The sequence below is a fragment of the Scyliorhinus torazame genome, chromosome 1 (genome assembly GCF_047496885.1).
Source record: "Scyliorhinus torazame isolate Kashiwa2021f chromosome 1, sScyTor2.1, whole genome shotgun sequence".
In the NCBI taxonomy this organism is placed as follows: domain Eukaryota; kingdom Metazoa; phylum Chordata; class Chondrichthyes; order Carcharhiniformes; family Scyliorhinidae; genus Scyliorhinus; species Scyliorhinus torazame.
Window position 1 is genome coordinate 281,570,970 of NC_092707.1, and position 27,328 is coordinate 281,598,297.

Consider the following 27,328-nt stretch of genomic DNA (forward strand, 5'->3'; position numbering starts at 1 on the left):
CCAGACAGAGTAGCCAGCAGAAAGATAAAGTGGCCCCACCCAACATCAGATACAAAAAGTAAAGTGATTTGCTCTCGACCATGGTCTGATGAGGGGGGAAAAAAGGAAGACAATTCAGGACAATATTTCTCCACATGTAGGAACAGGCAGAGGCTATTCAGTCCCTTGAGGGAAAGCAAGGGAGGCCCAAGCTGCCTTGGGATAACCCAGAGGCGCCATCCAAACCCACCTCCTCCTGGTCAACAAGAAGATTAAAAAGGCTGCCATGGCAACCTTTATCATTTATATAATCTTAAGGGACACGGTAGAAAATGGAGTATTTTTCTCAAAGCTCACTGATGTTCAGAGATTTAACAACTCAGCATTAAAGCAACAACCTGAAACTCTCACCTGAAACATCACCGAAGCATCTTTTGATGGTTCGATACTGATAGCATGCCATTGTGTAATTTAAACAAATCTAAATCCAGCTTCATCAATCAGAATGATTTAACCAGTTTATTTTGCAAGTAAACTTAATTTAATGATAGTTAAGTTTTAATTTCAGAGGGAAACATGGTGGAAGTTTGTTCTGTTTGCCAAGAATGTCATTTTACAATTTGCTATTTAATATTTTTATTCATTTCTGTGTTGCGGATTATCCCATTGAAATGTATAAAATTCCTAGAGGGCTTGAAAAGTTAGATGTTGAGAATATGTTTTGCACCGATTGGAGAGTCTAAAACTAGGGTTGGTTTTCCTGCTGGCTTTGGGATCCCAGTTTTTGTGAGCAAATGAGGGTGTGAGGACTGTGCTTGCCGACAGTGAGAATAGGAGAGGTGGGTGCTTCAAAGGCAGGCTGGGATTCAGGAGGGCAACTCAGCGTGGAAATACCCTTGCTGGCTTTCATATTAGTCATTAAATACCAAGGACAGACCGGTAGGTTCACCAGGGTGGAAAGGAAACCCCTCTCCTGGATCGGGATTGACCATAAATGTGGCCTTTCATAAATGCAGTCCCCACTTTGGGGCATGGACCCTCCAGCTTCTGTGCTCCCCCCTCCAATCCCCCCCCTCCCCCCTCTGCCTCACCCATCCCCCAGCCTGCCACAGGAAGGCTGTTTCCATTGAGCTGGCAGTCTCTGCACAAGGCTGGGGAACCATAGTGAAGACAGCAAAATGCTGACAAGGCTGAAATATTGTCTTTAATTGGAGTCTTGACCAGCATAAGGATGTCCACCCCCATGATTGTGGATGGCCAATTCTCTTCCCAGCCTGCCCCGGGAAGATCCCTGGCATCAAGAATGCATCGGGATGTCATCCCAATGTGCCTCCCAACTGTTTTTCGTGGCCCTTCACTTCCAAGCCCACCATCACAGGGCACAAGAACACAGGAACATAAGAGGTAGGAGCAGAAGTAGACCATTTGGCCCCTCGAGACTGTTCCACCAATCAATATGATCACTTCCTGCTCATTCCCCATATCCCTTGACTCTCTGAGTGTTATAACCTGCCTACATACCATTGGCTGGGGACTTATGACTATCCCACAATCCTGTGGGAGTATGAGCTTCCCCAATGAGGGGGGCGGAGAAACCACTAGTAAACTCCTAGTATAAATAAAGCTGGCCAGTTCAGGAACCAGCAGGAAGGAGTATGTAGCAAGGGAAGTTACTGCTACTGTTATGTATATATGTTATAGTAAATAAATGTTATTACTTTGTATCCTTAAAACTCATGCTGGATTCTTCGTGACCCTTACAAAACTGAGTGACCAAATAGCTGTCTATCTCAGCTTTAACTGTATTCAGCAATGAGTATCCACAACTCTCTGGGGTTGGGAATGCCAAAGATTTACAATCCTTTGAGTGACAGTAGCACAGTGGTTAGCACTGTTGCTTCACAGTGCCAGGGTCCCAGGGCTTGGGTCACTGTCTCTGCGGAGTTTACACGTTCTCTCCGTGTGTAAATGGGTTATCTCCGGGTGCTCTGGTTTCCTCCACAAGTCCCGGAAAACGTGCTGTTAGGTGAATTGAACATTCTGAATTCTCTCTCAGTGTACCCGAACAGGTGCCGGAGTGTGGCGACTTGAGGATTATCACAGTAACTTCATTGCAGTGTTAATATAAGCCTACTTGTGAAAATAATAAAGAATATTATTATTATTATTATGAAGTAATTGCTCCTCATCTCAGTCCTGAATGATCGGCCCCCTCATCCTGAGATTCTGCCCCCCTGTATTTTAGATTTCCCGATCAGGGGAAACAATCTCTGTGTTTACCCTATCAAACCCCTTCAGAACGTTGTATGTTAAAGTGAGGAAAATGAACCAGGAATATCCAGTCCATGGTCTTGGAATAAGGGATCTGGTATTTAGGACTGAGATGAGGAGAAATTGCTCCAATCAGAAGGTTGCTAATCTTTGGAATTCTCTACTGCACAGAGCGACAAGTTGTCGAGTATAAACAAGGTTGAGATTGATAGATTTTTGGAGGAATTCAGGGAAATGGGGATAAGCAGGAAATTGGAGCTGAAGTTGAAGATCAGCCATGATGTTATTGACTGGGGTACTTGAGGGACTGAATGGCCTACTCCTGCTCCTATGTCGTATTTTCTTGTGTTCTTATCATTGGCTTCCACAATTTCTTGTTAACCTCACTACCGGCGTGTTATAAGTCAAAAATATTAATAAGACTTCAAGTTGATCCTTAGCAGTTATGAAGTTATTAAATTTGAATGATCGAATCACATTTTACAAGTGGTGACATAATGCACTGCTGCAGGTATATTGCACTCTGAGAATCTGTGAAACAACTCATTTTATGACTCAATGTGCTTTAACTCAGATGCACAGGAACATCCCTTGTTCAAGGGACAGCAATATATTGATCTTAGAATTAAAAAATTGAGATGAGCATGTGAATAGTTAAACAAAATCTACTGTACATTAAAGGCTGCAGTTTACAATATTATTGTGACAATGAGTCCAACGATAACATATTGAACAAGCCTTCAGCACAAATCCTAATTTTAGTTCAACCAAACTTTAAAAATCTGATTTGTGGATGATCATTGCCTTATTCCAGCCGCAATGCAGTTTGCAAACTGGTAATCAATACTGAGGGTCTTGATTGAGGTGGTTTTGTGAGTGAGGTAATGTGCAGGCTTGACTCCACAGGACAGGAATAGGGTAGGAACCGGAGAGAAGGTTGGTGGGGGGTGGGGTAGGGGGGTGGAGGTCGGCAGGGGGAGAGATGTTTAAGAGGTGCAACCTCTTGATCTGGGGGTGTGATCATCAATCATAGAGATGTCCGATACCAGGGTAGGGTCTGATCACGAGAGTGGGGGACATAGGGTGTGAAGGGGCAGGATCTTTGGACCGGCAGTCAGAGCAGAAGAGAAGCGTATTGGCCTGTGAGTAAGTATTCCTGTTCCTCTTAGCTCACAATCCGTGCTGTAAAGGCACTTAACCTTTTTTAACCCGTGATACCCTCATCTTCCTTTGGGCAGCATTAGGAACAGGTTAGGGTCTGATTTGAGATTCTTAAAATTTTAACCTCATACCTGATCTGAACCCACTCTCTGTTATGTGGCTAAAATGCCCCCGATTCACCTCCTTCAATAAAGATATTATGGAAACATTAGTGAATACTGAATTATTAGTGACTCCAGAGACTGAAGTAAGAATAATTCATTAATTGATCACTGTGCTTTGAGGTTTGCAAAAGCACAGCATTTGGTTAGAACATGCATTAGATGCTGAGAGGCTGGAGAGTAATCCTTGCCCTTGTTACCTCCAGGCTTAATTAATTCAACGAGCTTCCCATCTTCCATGGTCGATTAACCTGAGCTCAAAAACTGTTTCTTGTCTCTTAACTCACAACAAGTCCTGTTCATCCGTCACCTTCTGGTTACAAAGAAACAAAGAACAAAGAACAAAGAAAAGTACAGCACAGGAACAGGCCCTTTGGCCCTCCAAGCCCGTGCCAACCATGCTGCCCGTCTAAACTAAAATCTTCTACACTTCTTGGGTCCATGTCCCTCTATTCCCATCCTATTCATGTATTTGTCAAGATGCTCCTTAAATGTCACTATCGTCCCTGCTTCCACTACCTCCTCCGGCAGCGAATTCCAGGCACCCACTACCCTCTGTGTAAAAAACTTGCCTCGTACATCTCCTCTAAACCTTGCCCCTCGCACCTTAAACCTATGCCCCTTAGTAATTGACCCCTCTACCCTGGGGAAAAGCCTCTGACTATCCACTCTGTCTATGACCCTCATAATTCTGTTGACCTCTTTCAGGTCGCCCCTCAACCTCCGTCGTTCCAGTGAGAACAAACCGAGTTTATTCAACCGCTCCTCATAGTTAATGCCCTCCACACCAGGCAACATCCCAGTAAATGTCTTCTGCACCCTCTCGAAAGCCTCCACATTCTTCTGGTAGTGTGGCGACCAGAATTGAACACTATACTCCAAGCGTGGCCTAACTAAGGTTCTATACAGCTGCAACATGACTTGCCAATTCTTATACTCAATGCCCCGGCCAATGAAGGCAAGCATGCCGCATGCCTTCTTGACTACCTTCTCCACCTGTGTTGCCCCTTTCAGTGACCTGTGGACCTGTACACCTAGATCTCTCTGACTTTCAATACGCTTGAGGGTTCTACCATTCACTGTATAGTCCCAACCTGCATTAGACATTCCAAAATGCATTACCTCACATTTGTCCGGATTAAACTCCATCTGCCATCTCTCCGCCCAAGTCTCCAAACAATCTAAATCCTGCTGTATCCTCTGACAGTCCTCATCGCTATCCGCAATTCCACCAACCTTTGTGTCGTCTGCAAACTTACTATTCAGACCAGTTACATTTTCCTCCAAATCATTTATATATACTACAAACAGCAAAGGTCCCAGCACTGACCCCTGCGGAACATCACTAGCCACAGCCCTCCAATTAGAAAAGCACCCTTCCATTGCTACTCTCTGCCTTCTATGACCTAGCCAGTTCTGTATCCATCTTGCCAGCTCACCCCTGATCCCGTGTGACTTCACCTTTTGTACCAGTCTACCATGAGGGACCTTGTCAAAGGCCTTACTGAAGTCCATATAGACAATATCCACTGCCCTACCTGCATCAATCAGCTTTGTGACCTCTTCGAAAAACTCTATCAAGTTAGTGAGACACGACCTCCACTTCACAAAACCATGCTGCCTCTCACTAGTACATCCATTTGCTTCCAAATGGGAGTAGATCCTGTCTCGAAGAATTCTCTCCAGTAATTTCCCTACCATTGACATAAGGCTCACTGGCCTGTAGTTCCCTGGATTATCCTTGCTACCCTTCTTAAACAAAGGAACAACATTGGCTATTCTCCAGTCCTCCGGGACATCGCCTGAAGACAACGAGGATCCAAAGATATCTGTCACGGCCTCAGCAATTTCCTCTCTAGCCTCCTTCGGTATTCTGGGGTAGATCCCATCAGGCCCTGGGGACTTATCTACCTTAATATTTTTCAAGACTCCCAACACCTCGTCTTTTTAGATCTCAATGTGACCCAGGCTATCTACACGCCTTCTCCAGACTCAACATCCACCAATTCCTTCTCTTTGGAGAATGCTGATGCAAAATATTCATTTAGTACCTCGCCCATTTCCTCTGCCTCCCCACATAAATTCACTTGCCTATCCTTCAGTGGGCCAACCCTTTCCCTGGCTACCCTCTTGCTTTTTATGTATGTGTAAAAAACCTTGGGATTTTCCTTAACCCTATTAGCCAATGACTTTTCGTGACCTCTTCTAGCCCTCCTGACTCCTTGCTTCAGTTCCTTCCTACTTTCCTTATATTCCACACAGGCTTTGTCTGTTCCCAGCCTTCTAGCCCTGACAAATGCCTCCTTTTCTTTTTGACGAGGCCTACAATATCTCTCGTTATCCAAGGTTCCCGAAATTTGCAATATTTATCCTTCTTCCACACAGGAACATGCCGGTCCTGAATTCCTTTCAACTGACATTTGAAAGCCTCCCACATGTCAGATGTTGATTTACCCTCGAACATCCTCTCTCAATCTAGGTTCTTCAGTTCCCGCCTGATATTGTTATAATTAGCCTTCCGCCAATTCAGCACATTCAGGACCACTCTTATCCTTGTCCACCAGCATTTTAAAACTTACTGAATTGTGGTCACTGTTCCTGAAATGCTCCCCTACTGAAACTTCTACCACCTGGCTGGGCTCATTCCCCAGTACCAGGTCCAGTACAGCCCCTTCCCTAGTTGGACTGTCTACATATTGTTTTAAGAAGCCCTCCTGGATGCTCCTTACAAACCCTGCCCCGTCCGTCCAGGCCCCTAGCACTAAGTGAGTCCCAGTCAATATTGGGGAAGTTGAAGTTTCCCATCACAACAACCCTGTTGTTTTTACTCTTTTCCAAAATCTGTCTACCTATTTGCTCCTCTATCTCCCGCTGGCTATTGGGAGGCCTATAGCAAACCCCCAACATTGTGACTGCACCCTTCTTATTCCTGATCTCTACCCATATAGCCTCACTGCCCTCTGAGGTGTCCTCCTGTAGTACAGCTGTGATAGTCTCCCTAACCAGTAGCGCAACTCCGCCACCCCTTTTACATCCCCCTCTATCCCACCTGAAACATCTAAATCCTGGACCATTTTGCTGCCAATCCTGTCCTTCCCTCAACCAGGTCTCTGTAATGGCAAAAACATCATAGTTCCAAGTACTAATCCAAGCTCTAAGTTCATCTGCCTTACCCGTAATACTCCTTGCATTAAAACATATGCACTTCAGGCCACCAGACCTGCTGTTTTCAGCAACATCTCCCTGTCTGCTCTTCCTCAGAGCCATACTGCCCTATTCCCTAGTTCTCCCTCAATGCTCTCACCTTCTGACCTATTGCTCCGGTACAATTGATTGATTGATTGTGCTCTATGCTCAATGATCTATATTGGCTCTCAGTCCAGCTACACCCTTGTTTTCAAAATCCTCATGACCTTGCCCATCCTATCTGTGCGATCTCCTGCCTACAGCCCTCTGGGACCTCTGTGCACCTCCGGTTTTGATCTCTATAGCATTCCTGATTTTAATGGCTCCATCATTGGCGGCAGTGCCTTCAGCTGTCTGGGCCCTAAGCTTTGGAATTCCCTCCCTCCAACATCTCTGCCTCTCTCTCCTCTTTTAAGAACCTCCTTAAAACCTATCTCATTTACCAAGATTTTGGTCACCTATCTTAATATCTCTTTATGTCGAATTTGTTCAACAACACTCCTGTGAAGCTCCTTTGGATATTTTTACTACCTAAAATGCGCTATGAAAATATTGTTTCCTTTCAATTTGTACTCCACAAGCAAAGAGTTTGGATTACAATCAGCATCCTTTGCCCATGTAGTATGAATTGTTGTGATTGTTTGAAATTTGGCATTCCTGCATTTGCCCTGATGGGTGCAAGATGAAAACCTTCAGCAACATGCCTCTCTTTTCCTCAATATTCAAGCCCTGCACCATTAAGTGACTATTTTAAGTCAATACATTTTGTGTATATACGTTTAAATTTAATGTACATATCTTTTACAGAATGCAGAAGCCAGCTATGATTTCAGCAGCAATGATCCATATCCATACCCACGCTACACGGATGATTGGTTTAACAGGTAATTTAGACACAAGTGGGTCATTCTCTAGTGGTGCCAGGATGCATTGAGCAAGCTGGTTAACTGACAGAGTGCATACTCTCTTGCTGAATTATAAATGTGCTGGACAATCAGGGCTTCTTGTGGAGAGCAGTGAGCATCTGGATTATATTTGGTATTGATTCTTTTAAGGCATGCATTCCGTGCAAAATATTTTAATGCACTTCATGTTGTCGAGCTTGTCCACAGTAAAATGTATATTCCTTTAGGGGTTAAAGGCAAAAATCCTTTCGGCTTTTACAGAATTCTTGCTTATCTATTTATATTGGAAATGTCTTTGAGCTTCTTTGACCTATTATCTTATATTCAAGTTACTGCACTGAAATAGCAAGCCAGAAATAGCTCCTGATTGCATTAATATCCAGAAAGGTAGAGATGTGAATTGTTTGCCAGTTTTGTGTTTAATCGATATGCTCAAAAACTTTGCTAAAGTATCTTTAAAACAATCACCATATCACCCCTCACCTCCAAAAAATGAATAGTTGAGTAGATTAATATTCATTATAATTCAAAAATTAAAATACATGGTAGCACAGTGGTTAGCACTGTTGCTTCACAGCGCCAGGGTCCCAGGTTCGATTCCCAGCTTGGGTCACTGTCTGTGCGGAGTCTGCACATTTTCCCCGTGTCTGCGTGGGTTTCCTCCGGGTGCTCCAGTTTCCTCCCACAAGCTCCGAAAGAAGTGCTGTTGGGTAATTTGGATATTCTGAATTCTCCTTCAATGTAGCTGAACAGGTGCCGGAATGTGGCGACTAGGGGATTTTCACAGTAACTTCATTGCAGTGTTAATGTAAGCCTACTTGTGACAATAATAAAGAATGATTTATTATTGATTGACTATAAATCATAATTGCACCAGATATAACGATAACACTGGTCCGCAAAGGAAATTTGTGTGCAGTGATTGGAAGTACTTTGATATGATAAAATGTTTACACAAGGAAGTAATGTATCATTTTGATTATATTAGTTGCCCTTGTATTTATTCATTTCAAAACATAAATAACAATATTTAAAATCTGTAATAAAACACCAGCAGAATTTAATATCTTTGTCTTAATTGCCTGTAATGGGAATGCAGCAGTAATGTACAACAAATTGTAAAAAAAACACGTGTTAAATAATGATTAAAATTTTCATTTAACATTAGAATTTCTAACAATATGTGACATCTGAACTGATGAATGATATCAATCAGGGCTGTTTTCCCCTTGCTGGGGTATCTTGAGCATGAGATCACGATCTCAGAGTAAGGAGTCAATCACATAGCACTGAGATGTGGAGCAAGTTCTTTGCTCAGAGAGTTGTGAATCTCTGGAATTCCCCATCCCAGAGGACCCTGGACACCTAGTTGTTGAGTATGTTCAAAGTTGTGAGATTTACTCTCACAAGAATGCAGGTCTCACCGAATAGCATAGGTTGTGTTTATGGAGAAACTAGACAAAAAAACGTGGGAGAAAGGGATAGAAGGAATTGTTGTTAGTGCGAGATGAAGGGTGGCACAGTAGCACAGTGGTTAGCACAGTTGCTTCACAGCTCCAGGGTCCCAGGTTCAATTCCCGGCTTGGGTCACTGTCTGTGCGGAGTCTGCATGTTCTCGTCGTGTCTACGTGGGTTTCCTCCGGGTGCTCCGGTTTTCTCCCACAGTCCAAATAAGTGCAAGTTAGATGAATTGGCCTTCCTGAATTGCCCCTTAGTATCCAAATATGTGCAGGTTAGGTGGGGTTATGGGATTGCGGGGGTGTGGACCTGGGTACGATTCACCTTCAGAAGGTCAGTGCAGACTTTATGGGCCGAATGGCCTCCTTCTGCACTGTAGGAATTCTATGGTTCTATATCAAGGAACACAGTTAGTTTTGGAACTCCCAAAGTGTTTTGATAACTTGTTATTTCAGGTGTTTTTGTTAAGTCTATATTAGCCATGCTGTGCACACTTCGCAGCAAGACTGATTATTTCATTTCTTCCAATACCTTAATCAAGATCTTCAGTGAGTTATGAAGCATCATTATGCTAAGTGTTTCTGGAATAGGAGTAACACTGATTTCAGGTTTAATGAATGACATTAAAGCAAAATGCTGTGTTACCTTGTTTGTAACTTCTTATTGGCTACAGCATACATACATTCAAGCTGTTATTCACAAAACATACAAAAACATAACCCTAAGTGAGTGTGGTGCTGAATAAGGATTCTGTCTCAACATTCCAAACACAACTTAAAGAAAGAGAATTGTTGAAGGTTTTTCTAAAATAAACGTTTCTGTTCAAACAAAATAATAATGTTAAAACAATTGTGTTCTGGCTAGTTTGGAATGGGATCATGTGATTGAATTAGTCAATCCTATAGGCTTAGACTAATGGACCAGCGACATGGGTTCAAATCCCACCACAGTAGCTGTGGAATTTAAATTAAGTTAATTGTATATATCTGGAATAAAAAGCTAGCATCAGTTAAAGTTACCATGAAATGACTGAATTGCCATAAAAAAAAACATCTGGTTCACTAATGCCCTTTAAGGAAGGAAATCTGCCATCCTGACCAGGTCTGGCCTCCATGTGACTCCAGGTCCACAGCAATGTGGTTGACTCTAAAATGACCCAGCAAAACATCAGCTGTCAATAAGGCAGCTCACCATCTACTCAAGGGCAATCAGGGGTGGGCAATAAATATTGACCTTATCTGAGATGTCTACAGCTCCTTAATGAATTACAAAATAATAATTTGAGTGTTTTTTTGGTCTAACAATTATGGAACTTTCTTCTGCAGCCATGGAACGAGGTGTGCTGGTGAAGTATCTGCTGCTGCCAATAACAACATATGTGGTGTGGGGGTGGCTTACTCGTCAAGAGTGGCAGGTATGGCATATTTTTAAGACTGTGTTAAGGGCCAACAATAGGGATGAAACAAAGGGGGAGCAGGAATGTCCATTACAATTTTTGAATGTAAAACATAATTAAGTGATAAGAAGAAAAAGAACTATTCTTTTTACAAAAATATCACTGCTTAAGGACAACATGTTAATTTATTTTTTTGTCTGATTACACCCCTGTGAAACCGCTTGGGTTTGAAATTGCCAAAGAATTGCATCCTTTTCTTGTCAACGAATTTCATTTTTCATTTCCGGTTTATGTAAATGAACACTATTTGCCCAGGATTTGAGCGGTCTTTGAACGAGAACAGAAATGAAAATTTGTTTGTGATGCAATAAATCTTCAATATTCAAAGATAATCTGCCCACATGATGCTGAAGGGGTTGGAGTCAGTTAGCACAGTTTAGCTGGCCAGAGTATTCCAGAGTTATATCAACAGCATAGGTTCAATATCAGCTGTGGAACTCTTTGAGGCCTGTCTCTTTGCCTTGCCCCCATGCTCAAACTCTCCCATTAAAGGAGAAGAAAGAGATGGTTCCTTGAGGTCAATGTATAATTAATTACATTACCTCATATGGCTGTAATTTTTTTTTTATTCGTTCATGGGATGTGGGCATCGCTGGCCGGGCCAGCATTTTTTGCCCAACCCTGACGGCATTTAAGAGTCAATCAGATTGCTGTGGGTCTGGAGTCACATGTGTTGCTCTCTTTGGTTGGCTCTGAATAAGGCGGTGAATATGGTCGCCTTCCTTAATCCTAATTATGGTTGCTCTAGAGTCGCCAGGTATCTTTCGATACAGCCACAAGGTTCAAAACCGAATACTGATCAAAGACTCGGTACACCAGTTAGTTAGTTCAAAGTCAATGCTTATTTATTTACACACACAGTTAAATCTACTCATGCATGAAAACGCTACAGACTAAACTATCACTACTGCTAAAGCCTATACTTAGCTTCGGGCGTCCACTCAGTCAGAGGAACAATGGCCGTTGTTCGGTTCTGAGGCTGCTGGGGTTGAAGTGGTAGAGGGGAAACAGCTAAGGTCGTCCATCTGGTAGCGAGCGTTGACCTTGGACTTATTTGCTTCTGGTGCAGCTGGTGGACAGGTCTCTCCGCTGTGAGAGCCAAGTCCAAGAGAGCGATTCTCTCTCGGGGCCTTCTTCTTATACCCAAAGGAGCTTCGCGCTCTTTTGGGCGGGCCTTGAAATTGGCCCCAATCAATTGGGCCATTTCTTGATCATTCCTATTGATTTCATCCAATAAAGGGTTGGGTGCCCTGATGGCTGGGCGTGTCCTAGGTGGCCGTTGGCCTGCTTTGTTTCGGTCTCCTCTGGCACCAGGGTGTCTGCCTTAGTATCGGTTACTCAAATGTTACTCTTTTGTTCCCGGAGATGGGCCATTAGTATGCTAATGGGCCTACAGTTTTGGTCTTGTCTGGGAGCTGCGGCTCCAATATACAGCCAAGCTCTGAACCTACTTGTTTTCTCAGCACTGTCCATTTTCCCTGCAATCTTCGCAAAGTGTCCATTTTGTAATCGGGAAGTGGCCATCCCAGATGGCTACACTCCCTCCTTGTGATCCTCAACGCAAAGCGTAAAGGATCACATTACCACGGTGCCTTCGTTCTCTGACCAAGCTGGGCACCCATAAGCACTTCACAGGCTCTTCACTGTCCTATCCTATGAATTGCAACTTTTACCTAAAATTATTTTATACACATACATCATTATAAAACTCTACGGGGCGCTATGACATTCAGGCATGCATTAAAAAAAGAAAAGAACTGGAACCTCTAACTATACCTAACTATCCTCACTTAAACAATCAAAAATAATCTACAACATTTTAAACTGTACAAATAGCAGCAACACAAGTCTCTCTGGCTTGGCAGTCAAGCACAGAGGTTTACATTTCTTTATTAAACGAACAAAGCACACAAAAAAAACGGATGCACTTTAATTCACTTAAAGGGGTTGGGGTTTTTTTTGGAGTCCGAAGATAGGGGATCTAATTGTGTATACCGGAGTGCGGTTGCGGGAGACTCTCCTCTGCCATTGTCTGAGTCTAAGTGTCTGCACGACACTGCAGAGTATCGCCAGTACTAAGAGTGCTTCTACGATGAAAGATAGTGAATACCAGGTTATGAACTTGTCACACCAGGTCGGGGTGTCGGTAACTGTCTCGGGGCTAACTATCTCGGGGTACAGTGTATGGCAGGGGTGGGAATCATTCACAGCCTGTGTGGTAGGGGTCAGCGGGGTAGCGTCTGCGCGCAACTGAAGGGATCCCGCTAAGATCCAGATGAAAAACATGAAGGTTTTCTTCATCTTTCCTTTTGTCGGTCTTCTTCTTTTTCTTCCTCTGGGGTTCCTGAGGTTCCGAGTTCTGTGGACACAAGCATAATATCTGTTATTATCTTGCTTAAGATCTCGTATGTCTGTCTGTCTGTCCTTTGTTGCCAATTACCCTTTATAATTGGTCACCATCTGTGACTCCCTCATTTAAAAAAAAACGAATATTTGGACAAGCCATCCGAGAAAAATACTGACACAGTGTGAGCCATCTCGCAGCCTGTGCGATCTACCACCCTAGTGTTTGATGACGTAAATAGCATACGGAAGCAACCTAAGGGTCGCCAGAAACAAACAAAAAAAGTTCAAACTAAAAGTGCCAAAATGGGGTGCGTATTCGCGGCGGTTGTTATGATTGGGTGGAATCCCCGGGTAGGAAGGTGACCAGTGCCGTTTGTGCTCTACCCGAGTGTAGCTGACCAGAGGGGGGTCCTCAGGCAGGGCGGGGACCAGTGCCGTTTCTCCACCGCCTGAGCGACTGGCAAGAACGGAATGAATATGTGTCATCGTGGGGGCTGCCTCTCGTGATTACCTTCAAATCAGTAGAGTAGCTATGATTGGTTGTCTGCTGACAAACTAGTTCCTCTGAACGGTTGTCTGTCGACAAACCTGTTCCATTAACTGCCAGTGAGCGTTAAAAGAGTGGTGTCGTGGGGCCATGAAAACTTTTAAATTCACAAACAACATTTAACATGTACATTAAACGAACAAACATATGGACAAACATGGTACAGGTTCTATCAGCAAGGACACCGTATCTCTCCCTCGGTTCCTTTTTACCATCATGTGGACACCTCATTGCTCAGTAGCGAGCAGGGTCGCAAAGGGATTTGTTTGGTGGGAGTCAGACTTTATGTCATCATCTTCTCCCGGCTGCCATACTCTTGACTGGAGTAGTTTGGCTAAAGCTGCTTGAGACGAATTGGGGTCCATCTCATCATTCCTGATGAGCCTGAACGAATTGTCTCGGTGCCAGAATCGTGTGTCGAGGTCGGAGCTACTAGGTTTTAATCCGTAATCGTTGGGTGGTGGGTCTGGGTCAGGGGCTTTGATGTACGTGATTTTGAAGGGGTCACTGGAATCATGCTCAGATTCGCTGGGAGTGGGGCCTGGTGCAGGGGTGTAATCATAACGTGGTGTGCTGTGGCTGTCATCATTGCTAATGCTATCACTGTCTCTGTCGCTGCTGGTTGAAGGAAGGGAGAGGCGTAGTCGTGCCTCTGGGGGTGGAGTTGAAGATGTGTCTGAGGACGGGCTAGACTGGCTGGGGGAGGGTAGGAATGCGGCATCTGTGGGCGGGGCGTGATCGTCTGCTGCTGCGAGTGAGATGTGGTGTGCATGGTTGTTCTATGAGCCATAAGCCTTAAGCTGGTTTATGTGAAACCATGCAGACTTGCTGTTGGGATATGTGATCTTGTATACCGAGGGGCTGACTTTGTCTGAAATGGAGTACGGTCCGGAAAATATTGGGGAAAGGAATGAACTGGGGTTGTATCGGGAAAGCATCACTTGCTGCCCTACTACAAACTCGGTGGCGTGTATTGTTTTATTGAAACAAGCTTTGCTTTGTTTCATCCTGGTCATAACTCTCACAGCTGCTGCGAGCTGAGCTGCCTTTATATTTTCAATAAGCTGCTGTACAGCATTTTCATGCGTGAGGGCGGTGACTGCAGGGCTGGCCAAATCCAGTCCTAATAAATACTCTGTCCCTTTCATGGGGCATCCGGTCATGAGGGTGTGGGGCGTGTATCCTGTGGATGTGGATACTGTGTTTCACAGGTACCTTAAAGCGATTGGGAGAACTGAATCCCAGGTGCTGTTGTTCTGTTGCACCATTTTCCTGAGAGTGGTTTTTAAAGTCCTGTTCTTCCTCTCTACAATGCTGCTTGACTGGGGGTGGTAGGCTATGTGAAACTTCTGCCTAATTCCGAAAATTGTGAGGACGTTCTTCATTACTCGTCCTGTAAAATGGGAGCCTTGATCGGACTCTATACTGCGTGGGAGGCCCCATCTTGTAAAGATGTGCTGTGTTAGGATTTTCGCCGTACTTGTTCTGGATGGAAAAGCTTCCACCCATTTTGTGAAGGTGTCGATGACCACCAACACATACTTAAAATCATTTCTGTAGGAGGGTAGGGGTCCTATGTAATCTATCTGCAAATTCGTCCAGGGGCCATTAACGGGGCGGGTGTGACTAATCTGAGCCTTTCTTGCATATCTATCCGGATTGTTCTGGGCACAGATCAAGCAATTTTCAATGTAATGGGCATTTAAATCAGGCCACCAGCAGAGAGGTCTGAGGTGGGTTAGGGTGGGTTCAAGGCCTTGGTGTCCATGATTGTCATGGAACTGACAAATAATCTGGTTCCTGTCCTGGCTGGGAACTACATAAATGCCGTCTTTCAAAATCACACCATCATGTGTGGTTATTGCATTCTTAAACTTATCGTACGAGGCTGGGAAGGTTCCTTTTAAAACTTCCCTAAGCTTTTCATCTTCCTTTTGGGCTTTCGCTAGATCCTGAATGTTGGTCTGTGAGACCTGAACCGCGTGTACTGGGGTGCTCTCGGGGGGGTTCCAAAAGTAACTATGTCTGGAACCTGCCTTTGCTAGGGCATCTGCTTTAACGTTACCAGGAGGGGAAGAACGGTGATGACTGCGAACCTTAATGATACCATATTTCCTATCTTTAGCTGTCTCTAGGATATGCCGGAGTAATGGGGCTGAGGATAGGGGCCTTCCATCTGCGGAAACAAATCCTCTAGTTTCGCACAGGGGTAGGAATTCTGTTAAACTATTGCAGACATATAAACTGTCCGAATATATGTCTGCTGGGGTCAGAAACGAGTCAGGTGATCAACAATATAAGCTATGGCTGCCAGTTCTGCTGCCTGCAAGCCTAGATGTCCTGGCAACTTTAATGAAATCTCTTCAAGGGCGCGTCCCTGCTCGTCCTCTACATAAATGCCGCAACCGGTGATTCTCTTTCCATTCAAAACTGTGGAGGAGCCATCCACATAAATTTTCAGGGGTGCGCACGTGTCTGTGGGCTGGGGTCTCTGGGGTGTATTACCTGCTTTCCTGGGAGCTGACTTAGGTATTAATGGGCCTGAATTATGGTTTGTGGTGATGATCTCACACTCATGTGGGGTACCTGCATATTGCAAATTGTCGGCTAGGAAAGTGTGGGTCTTGGTTCTTTTAACTGTAATGTCCCGTCCCTGTAAAAGAAGGGTCCAACGGGCTGCGTGGATTTGGCTGACTGTTCCATCTTTAAGTCGACCGTCTAGTAATAGCTGTGTTGGGGTGTGTTCAGTGAGAATGGTGATGGGGTTGAGTCCTGTAATGTAGGCGAAGTACTGTACTGCCCAAAAAACTGCGAGCAGGTGCCTTTCGCAGGCAGAAAATCCTTGCTCGACAGGATCTAACACGCGTGAGGCGTATGCCACGGGGCCTAATCGGTCATGGCGTTCCTGGAGGAGCACGGCCGAAAGGGTTCGGTCGGTGCTGGCTACTTCGATTGCGTACGGGGAAAGTGGATCTGGGACCTGTTATGCGGGGGCTGTGCTGAGGGCTCTCTTTAAAGCATCCACGGCATCCGTGTGCTGTGGAAGCCATTCCCAAGGTGCTTGTTTCTTGAGAAGGTCGGATAGGGGCGCTGCTTTTGTGGCGAAACCGTTGATATGGTTTCTGCAGTAGCCAACTAGTCCTAGAAATGACCGGCGGGCTGAGACATTATGGGGAAGGGGCAATTTGACGTTCGAGTCAATTCTCTTTTGCTCGATCTCGCGTTTACTCTGAGTGATTACTGTATCCAAGTAAATCAATTTTTCCTGCAAAATCTGGGCCTTCTTGGGCTTGACTTTACATCCAATCTGTTTTAGGAGTGCTAGGAGTTCGGCGAGAAGTGAAATATACTCTCCCTTTGTGTCTGTCTGTAGTAGCAAGTCATCTACATACTGGACCAGACAATCTGGTTGGGAAAATTTTGCTAGTCCATTTGCCAGCTGTCGGTGGAAAATGGAGGTGGAGTTGTGGAAGCCTTGTGGAAGGCACGTCCACGTGTATTGTTGTCCCTGGAATGTAAAGGCGAATTTGTATTGGCACGCTTTATCCAATGGAATGGACTAAAAGCCGTTGCTAATGTCCAAAACCGAAAAAAAATTTGACTGGAGTCCCTGTTTGAGCATGGTCTCGGGACTCGTGGCTACGGTGGGGGCTGCTACTGGGGTTACTTTGTTCAGTTCCCAGTAATCAATGGTCTGTCGCCATGATCCATCCGGTTTCCTGACAGGCCAAATCGGTGCGTTATTCGTGGAGGCTACTGATCGGAGTAAGCCGTGGTCAAGCAAACTCTCTATTACTTTTGAGATTTCTCCCTCTGCCTCTTGGGGAAAACCGTACTGCTTTTGGGGTCGGGACCTGTAATATTCACTAAGCCAGCTATCTTGCCACAGTCATGCTTGTGCTGTGCAAATGCTGCTTTGTGTTGCTGTAGGACTTTCCTAACCTGTTTGTCCTGACTAATGGCTCGAGGGTCGAACCAGAAGTCTCCTACTGCGCTGATTCTGTTTGCATAGTCTCCAACTGTGAGCGTGGCGGGGGCTCATGCTGCCTTTATCATCCTCCATACACATTTATTTACCGGATCAAATGAGAGGTTGTGGGAGCTCATAAAGTCGATTCCTAGGGTGTGTTCAGCTGTCTGGGGTAGATCGACCAAAACTACATGGTGTTTAGTCATAATGTTCCCTATTTGTATCGCTACAGGGGCTGTGATGTGTCCTTGTTGTAAGTGACCTGCAAAGTCGCTGAGTGTGATGGTGTCTATTGTGGACCACGTGTCTCATTGAAACAGCGTGGAGGAATTGAGCGTGGTGCGGGACCCTCCTGTGTCCCAAAGAAATTCTACGGGGAATCTCCGGACTTTGCCTGCTACTACCGGTCTATCGGACTTGTCCCAAAGGGTGTCGCAGACCCAAGCTGGGGAGCCTGAACACCGTCAGTCAGTGCCGTTCATGTCTGTGTTCTCTGAACGGGTGCTAACACTATGGATTGGCTTTGCTCTATTCTTATTTAGGGTGCCTGTCTGTTGGTTTCTCTGCTGCTTTTGGGCGTGTTGCACTCTCGTGCATAGTGTCCTAATTGTCCACAATTGTAGCATTCCTGGGATTTAGGCTGTGGTGGGCTGTTCCTGCCCTCATTTACCCATGCGGGGTTCTGGTGCGTCCTAACTGGATGCATGTCTGCCTGCTCTTCCTCTGGTTTTGCAAATGCGGTTTTGCCTTGGATGGACTGTTCCCAAAGGCGGGACAATCTTTTCAAAACCCATTTCTCGTTGTGGGCCTCGTCTGAGGGGTCGTAATTTGCGCAAGCTCTCTGTCCTGCCTCTGTTGCATGAGAGACTAGGATCCGAGTCCATTTGGCCATATTATCCGCGGACAAATGGGCGCAGGCTAACTCTCCAAATACTGCTGTGAAGTGTATCCACAAGCATCCAGCAAACACTCTGGGGTGCTCTGTTTTCTTTTGCCTACACTCGTTTAAGCCTTCTATGGGATCTCCTCTGTTATAGCCGATCGCATCCAGGATCGCTGTGTGCATTTCTTGGAGTGTGCCTCCTCCTACATTCTGTGGGTCGGGAAGGGCTGCCACGACTGAAGAGTCGAGGCTTAAAACTGTGAGCTTCACTTGCTCCTTTTCGTCCAGGCCGTACATGGTCGCCTGCTGTTTAACTCTAGCGAAAAGCTGGTGGGGGTCAGATGTGGGAAGGAACGGTGTAATTTTTCCACACGCGTCCCGTAATTGGGTCACGGTTAACGGTGTTGTATATAGGAAATCTGCATTTCCTTCTGCTGCGACCCTGCGGTGCGTGGTTACAGGGTTCATGGGCTGTGTTCTGCCTGTTCAGTTGGGGGTTGGGGTGCTTTCCTTTTCTGGGGTTTTTCTTACGTACATGTCCCATGTACATATCTGTGGGCAGTTTCATTTAACTCCTGCCAATCGGGGCCGTTTTCCTGGTCTAACTGGGGTCCAAACGTACTTTGAAAGCAATTCTGGACAGAAAGCAGAAATTGCAATTCTGCAATTTGTTTCTGGCACTTTGCGTGATCTACGGAGCTCTGCCTTTGTTCCACCATGGAAGTGTGGAGCGCTCGTAGGGCTGCTTTCAAATCATTGCACTGTTACTGCAATTGCTCTACCTGTTGCTCGGTTTCTTGTCTTACCAAGACCGCGCGTTGCGTGTCCTGTTGGCCTTATCGTACTGGGTCTGAAAACTACTCAAATGGGCAAGACAAGACTGGTGTGCCCACTTGGCATCATCCACCTCACTGTCCCTCGCTGCTAACTGTTCTATTAACTCCTTAATCTCCTTCTTAAAGTCGCTCACATCTCCTTCACTATTTCTGTCTCTCTCCTCAATCTCTCTACGGAGCGTCCTAACAACCTCCTCTGTGCCTCGCAATTGTGCCAAGCAGGGCACGAGTGCCATCAGCTTGCGAGCTTCCCCCAAGCTCTTCTTATGAATCTCTGACATGTTCTCTCACCAAGTATGTCCTATACTCCCGGGACCTGTTTTGTCATTGACGCAGAATTCATATCAAAGGGGCCATCCTTTCCCTTTGAGATATTTTCTGATCTCTTCTTCCCATACGGGACACTGTCCTACTCTACTGGTCGCTGCGACCTCGAATTCTTGGGGGTTCATAAGGCGTTCCATTGCCTTTCTTGCCATTTTCTCTTTATCTCTGTGTTCTCTACTGAATTTGGAACAGGGGGTGATAACGTGGTAATGTAAACACAGGTACGGCTTACGCTATTTTCCGGCCGACAAAACTCCCGACTGTTTTACGCAACAAAATCTCTCAGGTTTACCTTATATCCCTGTTAGTACGCATGCATTAACACACTTCCGAATCTCGGAGGTTTGATCAGTATCATTCTCACACTTGTGGTTTTTCTGTTTCCAATTGGATTCCAATTCAAATTTTGGTTCTCTCGAAGTGACTAGGCCACTTCTAGGTCGGGTCCCACCAGAGTCGCCAGTAAATGTTGCTCTCTTTGGTTGGCTCTGAATATGGCGGTCAATATGGTCGCCTTCCTCAATCCTAATTAAGTTTGCTCTAGAGTCGCCAGGTATCTTTCGATACCGCCACAAGGTTCAAAACCGAATACTGATCAAAGACTCGGTACACCAGTTAGTTAGTTCAAAGTCAATGCTTTTTATTTACACACACAGTAATATCTACTCATGCACGAAATACTACAGACTAAACTATCACTACTGCTAAAGCCTATACTTAGCTTCGAGCGCCCACTCAGTCAGAGGAACAATGGCCGTTGTTCGGTTCTGAGGCTGCTGGGGTCGAAGTGGTAGAGGGGAAACAGCTAAGGTCATCCGTCTGGTAGCGAGCGTTGACCTTGGACTTACTTGCTTCTGGTGCAGCTGGTGGACAGGTCTCTCCGCTGTGGGAGCCAAGTCCAAGAGAGCGATTCTCTCTCGGGGCCTTTTTCTTATACCTGAAGGGACTTCATGTGCTTTTGGGCGGGCCTTGAACTTGGCCCCAATCAATTGGGCCATTTCTTGATCATTCCTATTGATTTCATCCAGTAAAGGGGTGGGTGCCCTGATGGCTGGGCGTGTCCTAGGTGGCCGTTGGCCTGCTTTGTTTCGGTCTCCTCTGGCGCCGGGGTGTCTGCCTTAGTATCGGTTACTCAAATGTTACTCTTTTGTTCCCGGAGATGGGCCATTAGTATGCTAATGGGTTTACAGTTTTGGTCTTGTCTGGGAGCTGCGGCTCCAATATACAGACAAGCTCTGAGCCTGCTTGTTTTCTCAGCACTGTCCATTTCCCCTGCAATCTTTGCAAAGTGTCCATTTTGTAATCGGGAAGTGGCCATCCCAGATGGCGACACATGTAGGCCAGACCAGGTAAGGATCTTACCTTCCCTGAAGGACATTAGTGAACCAGATGGATGTTTACAACAATCGACAATGGTTTCATGGTTATCATTAATTCCAGATTTTTGTTATTGAATTCAGATTCCACTATCTGCCCAAGGTGGGATTCAGACCCATGTTCCCAGAGCATTACCCTGCATCTCTGGATTACTGGTCCAGTGACAATACCACTATGTCACTGTCTCCCCCTCAAAATGGCTGCAGTTGACCACTCTACCTCCTCCTGGACTGCTGGGAGATCTGAGGGATGTGACATAATTGGAATCTGATTTTGAGTGCTAGGTATGTGGGGATACTAATTGAGCAGTGGTGAGATATTGCCCTGATACACATGAGTTTTTAAAAATCCTGACATTACATTGCCACGTACGATGCTAGAATTGACAACAAATTCTCTCCAAACAATACATTGATACCGTAAAGTACTGCATTCCCTCATGTGCCATTCTATTTTCTTCTCAATATTTTCAGCGTTATTCAGTAACATGTTCAGCTTGGACAAATACTTCATCCAGTGGTTGTCCTCCAATAGCACCCTAAAACATAGGTGCACAGATATGACATACTCTGTCACTTGGATGCTTCCTTATTTTCATAACGTGATCCAGATAGAGAAATAAGCTTCCAGTAGCAAGAATAAACTAGAATATTCTAACACACTATCAAAAGAAATTACTAAAAAGATAAACACGCACCATCCAACCCTTCAGCCTTAACTCACATCAAGTCCCATTCATCCCTGTGCTCACTTACCTAGACTGGCTCCTTGACCACCTTGATTTTAAAATTATCATCCTTGTTTTCAAATCCCTCCATGGTCTCCCATCCCCCCGCCCTATCACTGTAACCCTCTCCAGCCCCACAAATTTTCAAATTATCCACACTCATCTAAATGCCTAGTCTCCTGTGCAATCTAGTCTATATCAAATTACAATAGATGTCACCAAAATATCTGCCTTCCATTCCAATCACAAAGATTTCCCTGCATTGTGATTCACACAGCTGCTTCTGTCCTCATAACGTGGCTCAGATAGAAAATCAACCCTCAGGTCACAAAGGTCACGCACCAGTGGCATGGTTAATCTTCCTAAATTCAGTTCGCAATCGCTTGGTGACCAGCGATGGGCTGCAGCTGCTGAGCATGACCAGGATACCTATGACCCTCTGTGTCATGACATGCACTAATGCACATAATGAGATACAGACAGGCAATGGCAGACACCCAGTACAGTCAATCAACACACAGGACAGAACACAACCAATCACCAGGCAGAACACTGGAAGGTGGTTTCCCACTATAAAACACACGAGGCATCAACACTCTGCCTCTTTCCACTGGTGACAACTGGAGTGACAGTCAGGGTGTATAAATCAGTTAGCACCTTCTACACGTGGCTCAGAGCTAGTCTGGTCTAGTTAGTTATAGTAAGCACGCTTAGATTAGTAGAGTGTCAAACCCACAGCAAACTGTGTGCACTGCACACAGCTTATTGAACCAACACCAAAGTTTGGAGTCTACTTTCAAGTACAACTGCATCCAGTTGCAGTACGTGTTACCCCTGGGTGATTAACACAACATGGTACCAGTAGTCTACTATCTCTAAGTGGTTTACTTTGAGTGATTCCGTGACGACCAGCAAGTGCCTTCCACCGGCATGTAGAAGATCGAGGCCCTCCACAGCTACGGATCTTCGGCAATCTCGACGCCAACTGCTGGGTCTTCAAGCAAAGGTTCCTTCTCTACATTGAGGTCTCTGACCTCGAGGATGCATCCGATGCCAGAAAATCCGCGCTGCTCCTATCAACTGCAGGGGACCAAGCCATCCAAATTTTCAACTCGCTTAATTTTACTGATGACCAGGACAAGACCAAATTCAAGACCGTTTTGAAGAAGTTCGACAGTCACTGTGAAGTCGAAACAAACGAGACCTTTGAGCGCTGTATCTTCCAGCAACGTCTTCAGGGTAAGGATGAACCGTTCCAATCCTTTCTAACTCATCTCCATATACTAGCGCAGTCCTGCAATTATGGTGCAACCGATGATTCCATGATCAGGGATCAGATTGTGTTTGGGGTGCACTCCGATTCCTTGCGGGAGCAGCTCCTCAAAATTAAGCACATGACCCTGCCAGTCGCAATCGAGACGTGTATAGTGCATGAGCATGCGAGAAATCAGTACTTCCGTTTCAAATCGGCAGAATACGAAAAACTTGCTTCCCACGAGAGTGTACAGGCCATCGCCCGGATGCAGCGCCTCAGTATCGATGAAAGCAGCCATTTCGTGAGCTTTTCCCGGGGCCCCACACATGCTCAACACGAACGGGAGAACGAAGCGGCCGAAAACCAAACTGCGCAGGTGCGAACGTCGGCTGACTGCACTGCGCATGTGCGACGACGCACGGAGCGTAATAACGCCAACGTCATGACATGCCCAAACTGCGGCACCGCCCACTTAAAGCGGCAATGCCCTGCAAAAGGCAGGTGATGTTTAAATTGCAGGAAGCCTGGACATTATGCAACCTTGTGCAGGTCTGCACCACCAGTCAAGGGCTAGCAATCCCAATTCCAACGCAAGCGCGTTCGATGTGTACAGCAAGGTTTACTGGATTCTGATCCTGGTAGCACTACGGATCTAGAGGACGAATGCCTGGAGTCCCCCTATCGTGTGGGCATCATCACTACATGCGAGTATGCGTCTTCAAATTCAGCAAGACGCCTATCTATCCTCAATGTGGATTCCGCGGACGAATAGTGTGCTGTCATACACGTTAACCAATGCAGCATCCAGTTCAAGCTGGACACTGGTGCTTCTGCCAATCTCATCTCTCAAGCTGATTTTGACCGCATTAAAAAGCAACCCAAAATTCTTCCGCCAGCCTGCCAGCTCCTCGATTATAATGGCAATGCCATAACTGCACTAGGATCTTGCCATCTATTTGTCTCCAACAAGACCATCAATGTCACACAGCGATTCGAAATCGTCAAGTCTGATAAGGCATCCCTGCTCGGTGCCCATGCATGCAAGCTACTCAACCTCGTACAGCGAGTCCATGCCATGTCTTCTTCCAATGTGGATCTTCAGGCTGACATTAATGACATCCTTGCCCAATATTCGGATGTGTTTGATGGAATGGGCACTCTGCCGTACTGCTACAAGATCCTACTCAGGCCTGATGCCACGCCTATACTCCATGCACCATGGCGGGTGCCGGCTCCTCTGAAGGAACGTTTAAAGGTACAGCTGCAGGAGCCCCAAGACCAGGGCATAATCTCTAAAGTGACGGAACCAACTGACTGGGTTAGCTCGATGGTCTGTATGAAGAAGCCCTCAGGAGAGTTGCGGATATGCATAGATCCCAAAGATCTTAACCAGAACATAATGCGGGAATACGATCCGATCCCGAAGCGGGAGGAACTGACCAGTGAGATGGCACACGCCAAATTCTTCACGAAGCTAGATGCATCGTGTGGTTTCTGGCAGATACAACTGGACAAGTCCAGCAGGAAGCTCTGCACATTCAACACACCATTTGGAAGGTACTGTTATAACCGTATGCCGTTCGGTGTTGTCTCAACCTCTGAAATCTTCCACAGGATCATGGAGCAGATGATGGAGGGCATTGAGGGTGTGCGTGTCTACGTAGATGATGTAATCATATGGTCCATGACTCCCGAGGAACACATATCTCGTCTAAACAAGTCTTTTGACGTGTCCATGCAAACGGCCTCAAGCTGAACAAGGCCAAGTGCTCCTTTGGCATGTCAACCATCAAGTTCTTGGGCGACCAGATATCCCAGCAGGGTTGGCGACCAGATTCGGACAGGTTCAAGGCCATTAACGCCATCAAGACCCCGGAAGACAAGAAGGCAGTACTATGCTTCCTCGGAATGGTGAACTTCTTGGGAAAATTCAATCCCAACTTGGCCTCACACACCACGGCTCTCAGGCATCTGGCGAAGAAATAGCGAGGGGCTGTTTAGCACAGGGCTAAATTGCTGGCTTTGAAAGCAGACCAAGGCAGGCCAGCAGCACTGTTCAATTCCCATAACAGCCTCCCCGAACAGGTGCCGGAATGTGGCGACTAGGGGCGTTTCACAGTAACTTCATTTGAAGCCTACTTGTGACAATAAGTGATTTTCATTTCATTTTCAAGAAGTCCATTGCATTCCGGTGGCTACCCACACATCAAGGAGAGTGGCTTGAGCTCAAAGCAAAGCTCACCACTGCTCCGGTACTAGCGTTTTTTGACCCGGACAGGGAAACAAAAAATTCCACGGACGCAAGCCAGGACGGCATTGGTGCGGTGCTCCTCCAGAGGGATGACTCCTCGTCCTGGGCTCCAGTTGCTTATGTGTCAAGGGCCATGACTCCTACTGAATAGAGGTACGGCCAAATAGAAAAAGAGTGCCTGGGCCTCCTAACCGGCATTGTAAAGTTCCATGACTACGTCTATGGCCTACCTACATTCACAGTGGAGACTGACCACAGACCCTTGGTCCATATCATTCATAAGGGCTTGAATGACATGACGCCCAGGCTTCAGCGCATTCTCCTCCGACTCCTAACTGGTGAGTTAGGATACACACCGGGCAAGGAGCTGATAATTGCGGATGCCCTGTCACGCTCCATCACCTCGCCCTGTGAACAGGTTGACTTCATCCGCCAAATTGAGGCACAGGTGCAGCTGTGTGCCAGCAACCTCCCGGCCTCAGATGAAAGAGTGATCAACATTCGAGAAGAGACTGCCAAGGACCCTCTTCTGCAGCGTGTAATGCACCACCTTGCAAATGGCTGGCAAAAAGGGCAATGCCCTCAGTTCTTTAATGTTAAGGACGACCTGACAGTTGTCGAGGGGATCCTCCTCAAGCTAGATCGTATTGTTATTCCTCACAGTCTGCAGAGCTTAGTGCTCAAACAAATCCACGAGGGACACCTAGGTGTCGAAAAGTGTAGGCGCAGGGCCCGGCAAGCTGTCTATTAGCCTGGAATCAGCCAGGACCTATCCAACATGGTCCTCAATTGTGCGACCTGCCAGCATTTCCAGCCTGCTCAAACAAAAGAAACACTCCAGCAACATGAGATCGTGACCTCTCCGTGGTCCAAGGTGGAAATCAACCTTTTTCACGCCAATGGGCGTGACTATGTGCTCATCATAGATTACTTCTCAAATTACCCAGAAGTTTTGAAGCTGTCAGACCTCACATCAAGGACAGTCATCAAGGCCTTCAAGGAGACATTTGCCAGGCATGGCATTCCACTCACTGTCATGAGTGAAATGGTCCCTGCTTCCACAGCCAAGAGTGGTCCAATTTCGCCAAGTCGTACCAATTCAACCACATTACCTCAAGCCCACACTACCCACAGTCCAACAGGAAGGTCGAGAAAGGAGTCCATATAGTGAAGCAACTGCTCTGCAAGGCTGCGGACTCTGCTTCTGACTTCAACCTTGTGCTGTTGGCGCACAGGGCAACCCCTCTGTCCACTGGTATGTCTCCGGCTCAACTCCTCATGAATAGAGACCTGCGGACGACTGTTCCGGCCATTCACTTACCAGACCTGGATCACCTCCCAGTGCTGCAAAAGATGCAGCAACTCAGGAACCGGCAAAAGCTGACGTACGATGCTCATGCTACCGATTTGCCTGTGCTATCTCCGCAAGATGCTGTTCGCATCAGGCTACCTGATGGAGGCTGGTCAGCTCCAGCTGTTGTTGTTCAACAGGCTGCTCCCAGATCATTTGTAGTTCATATGGCTGATGGCTCCATTGTCAGGTGCAACAGAAGGGCGCTGCGCAAAGTTGCCTGCCCACCACCAGATCCTACCTTTCCATATGTTGTTGTGCCTCTTCCGGACGCCTCGCACCACGAGGCCACCAATCTGGCAGCAATCCCACCTGTCAAGGTGCCGTCACCCCACCTCCACCTCTCAGGTGGTCGACAAGGATCAGACGCAAGCCCCAAAGATTGGACTTATAGACATTTATCTTGTAAATTTTGTTCTGTATCTGCACGCTAGACACCTCTTATGTATATATTTATCCACTCGCCATTTGATGTAAATAGTTCTACATGTAAATACAGTCGCATATGCTCTAAGCAATCAACATTTTTTTTTATATAAGGGGGAGATGTCATGATATGCACTCATGCACACAATGAGATACAGACAGGCAGTGACAGACACCTAGTACAGCCAATCAACACACAGGACAGAACACAACCAATCACCAGGCAGAACACTAGAAGGTGCTCTCCCACTATAAAACACACGAGGCATCAACACTCTGCCTCTTTCCACTGGTGATAACTGGAGCGACTGTCAGGGTGTATATATCAGTTAGCACCTTCCGCACGTGGCTCAGAGCTAGTCTGGCCTAGTTAGTTATAGTAAGCACGCTTAGATTAGTAGAGTGTCAAACCCATAGCGAACTGTGTGCACTGCTTAACAAATTCAATAAAGCTT

The 27,328-nt window shown here is 46.1% G+C and overlaps 1 protein-coding gene across 1 annotated transcript in view; it reads left to right on the forward strand.

The window, feature by feature from the left end:
* The window catches only part of pcsk2 (proprotein convertase subtilisin/kexin type 2), a 151,588-nt gene that overhangs the window by 67,798 nt on the left and 56,462 nt on the right, over window positions 1–27,328 (forward strand). The window contains exons 6-7 of the mRNA XM_072506718.1: window positions 7,566–7,642; window positions 10,447–10,535. Of these exons, the coding sequence (XP_072362819.1) occupies window positions 7,566–7,642; window positions 10,447–10,535 (166 nt within the window). The remainder of the gene's footprint in view (window positions 1–7,565; window positions 7,643–10,446; window positions 10,536–27,328) is intronic.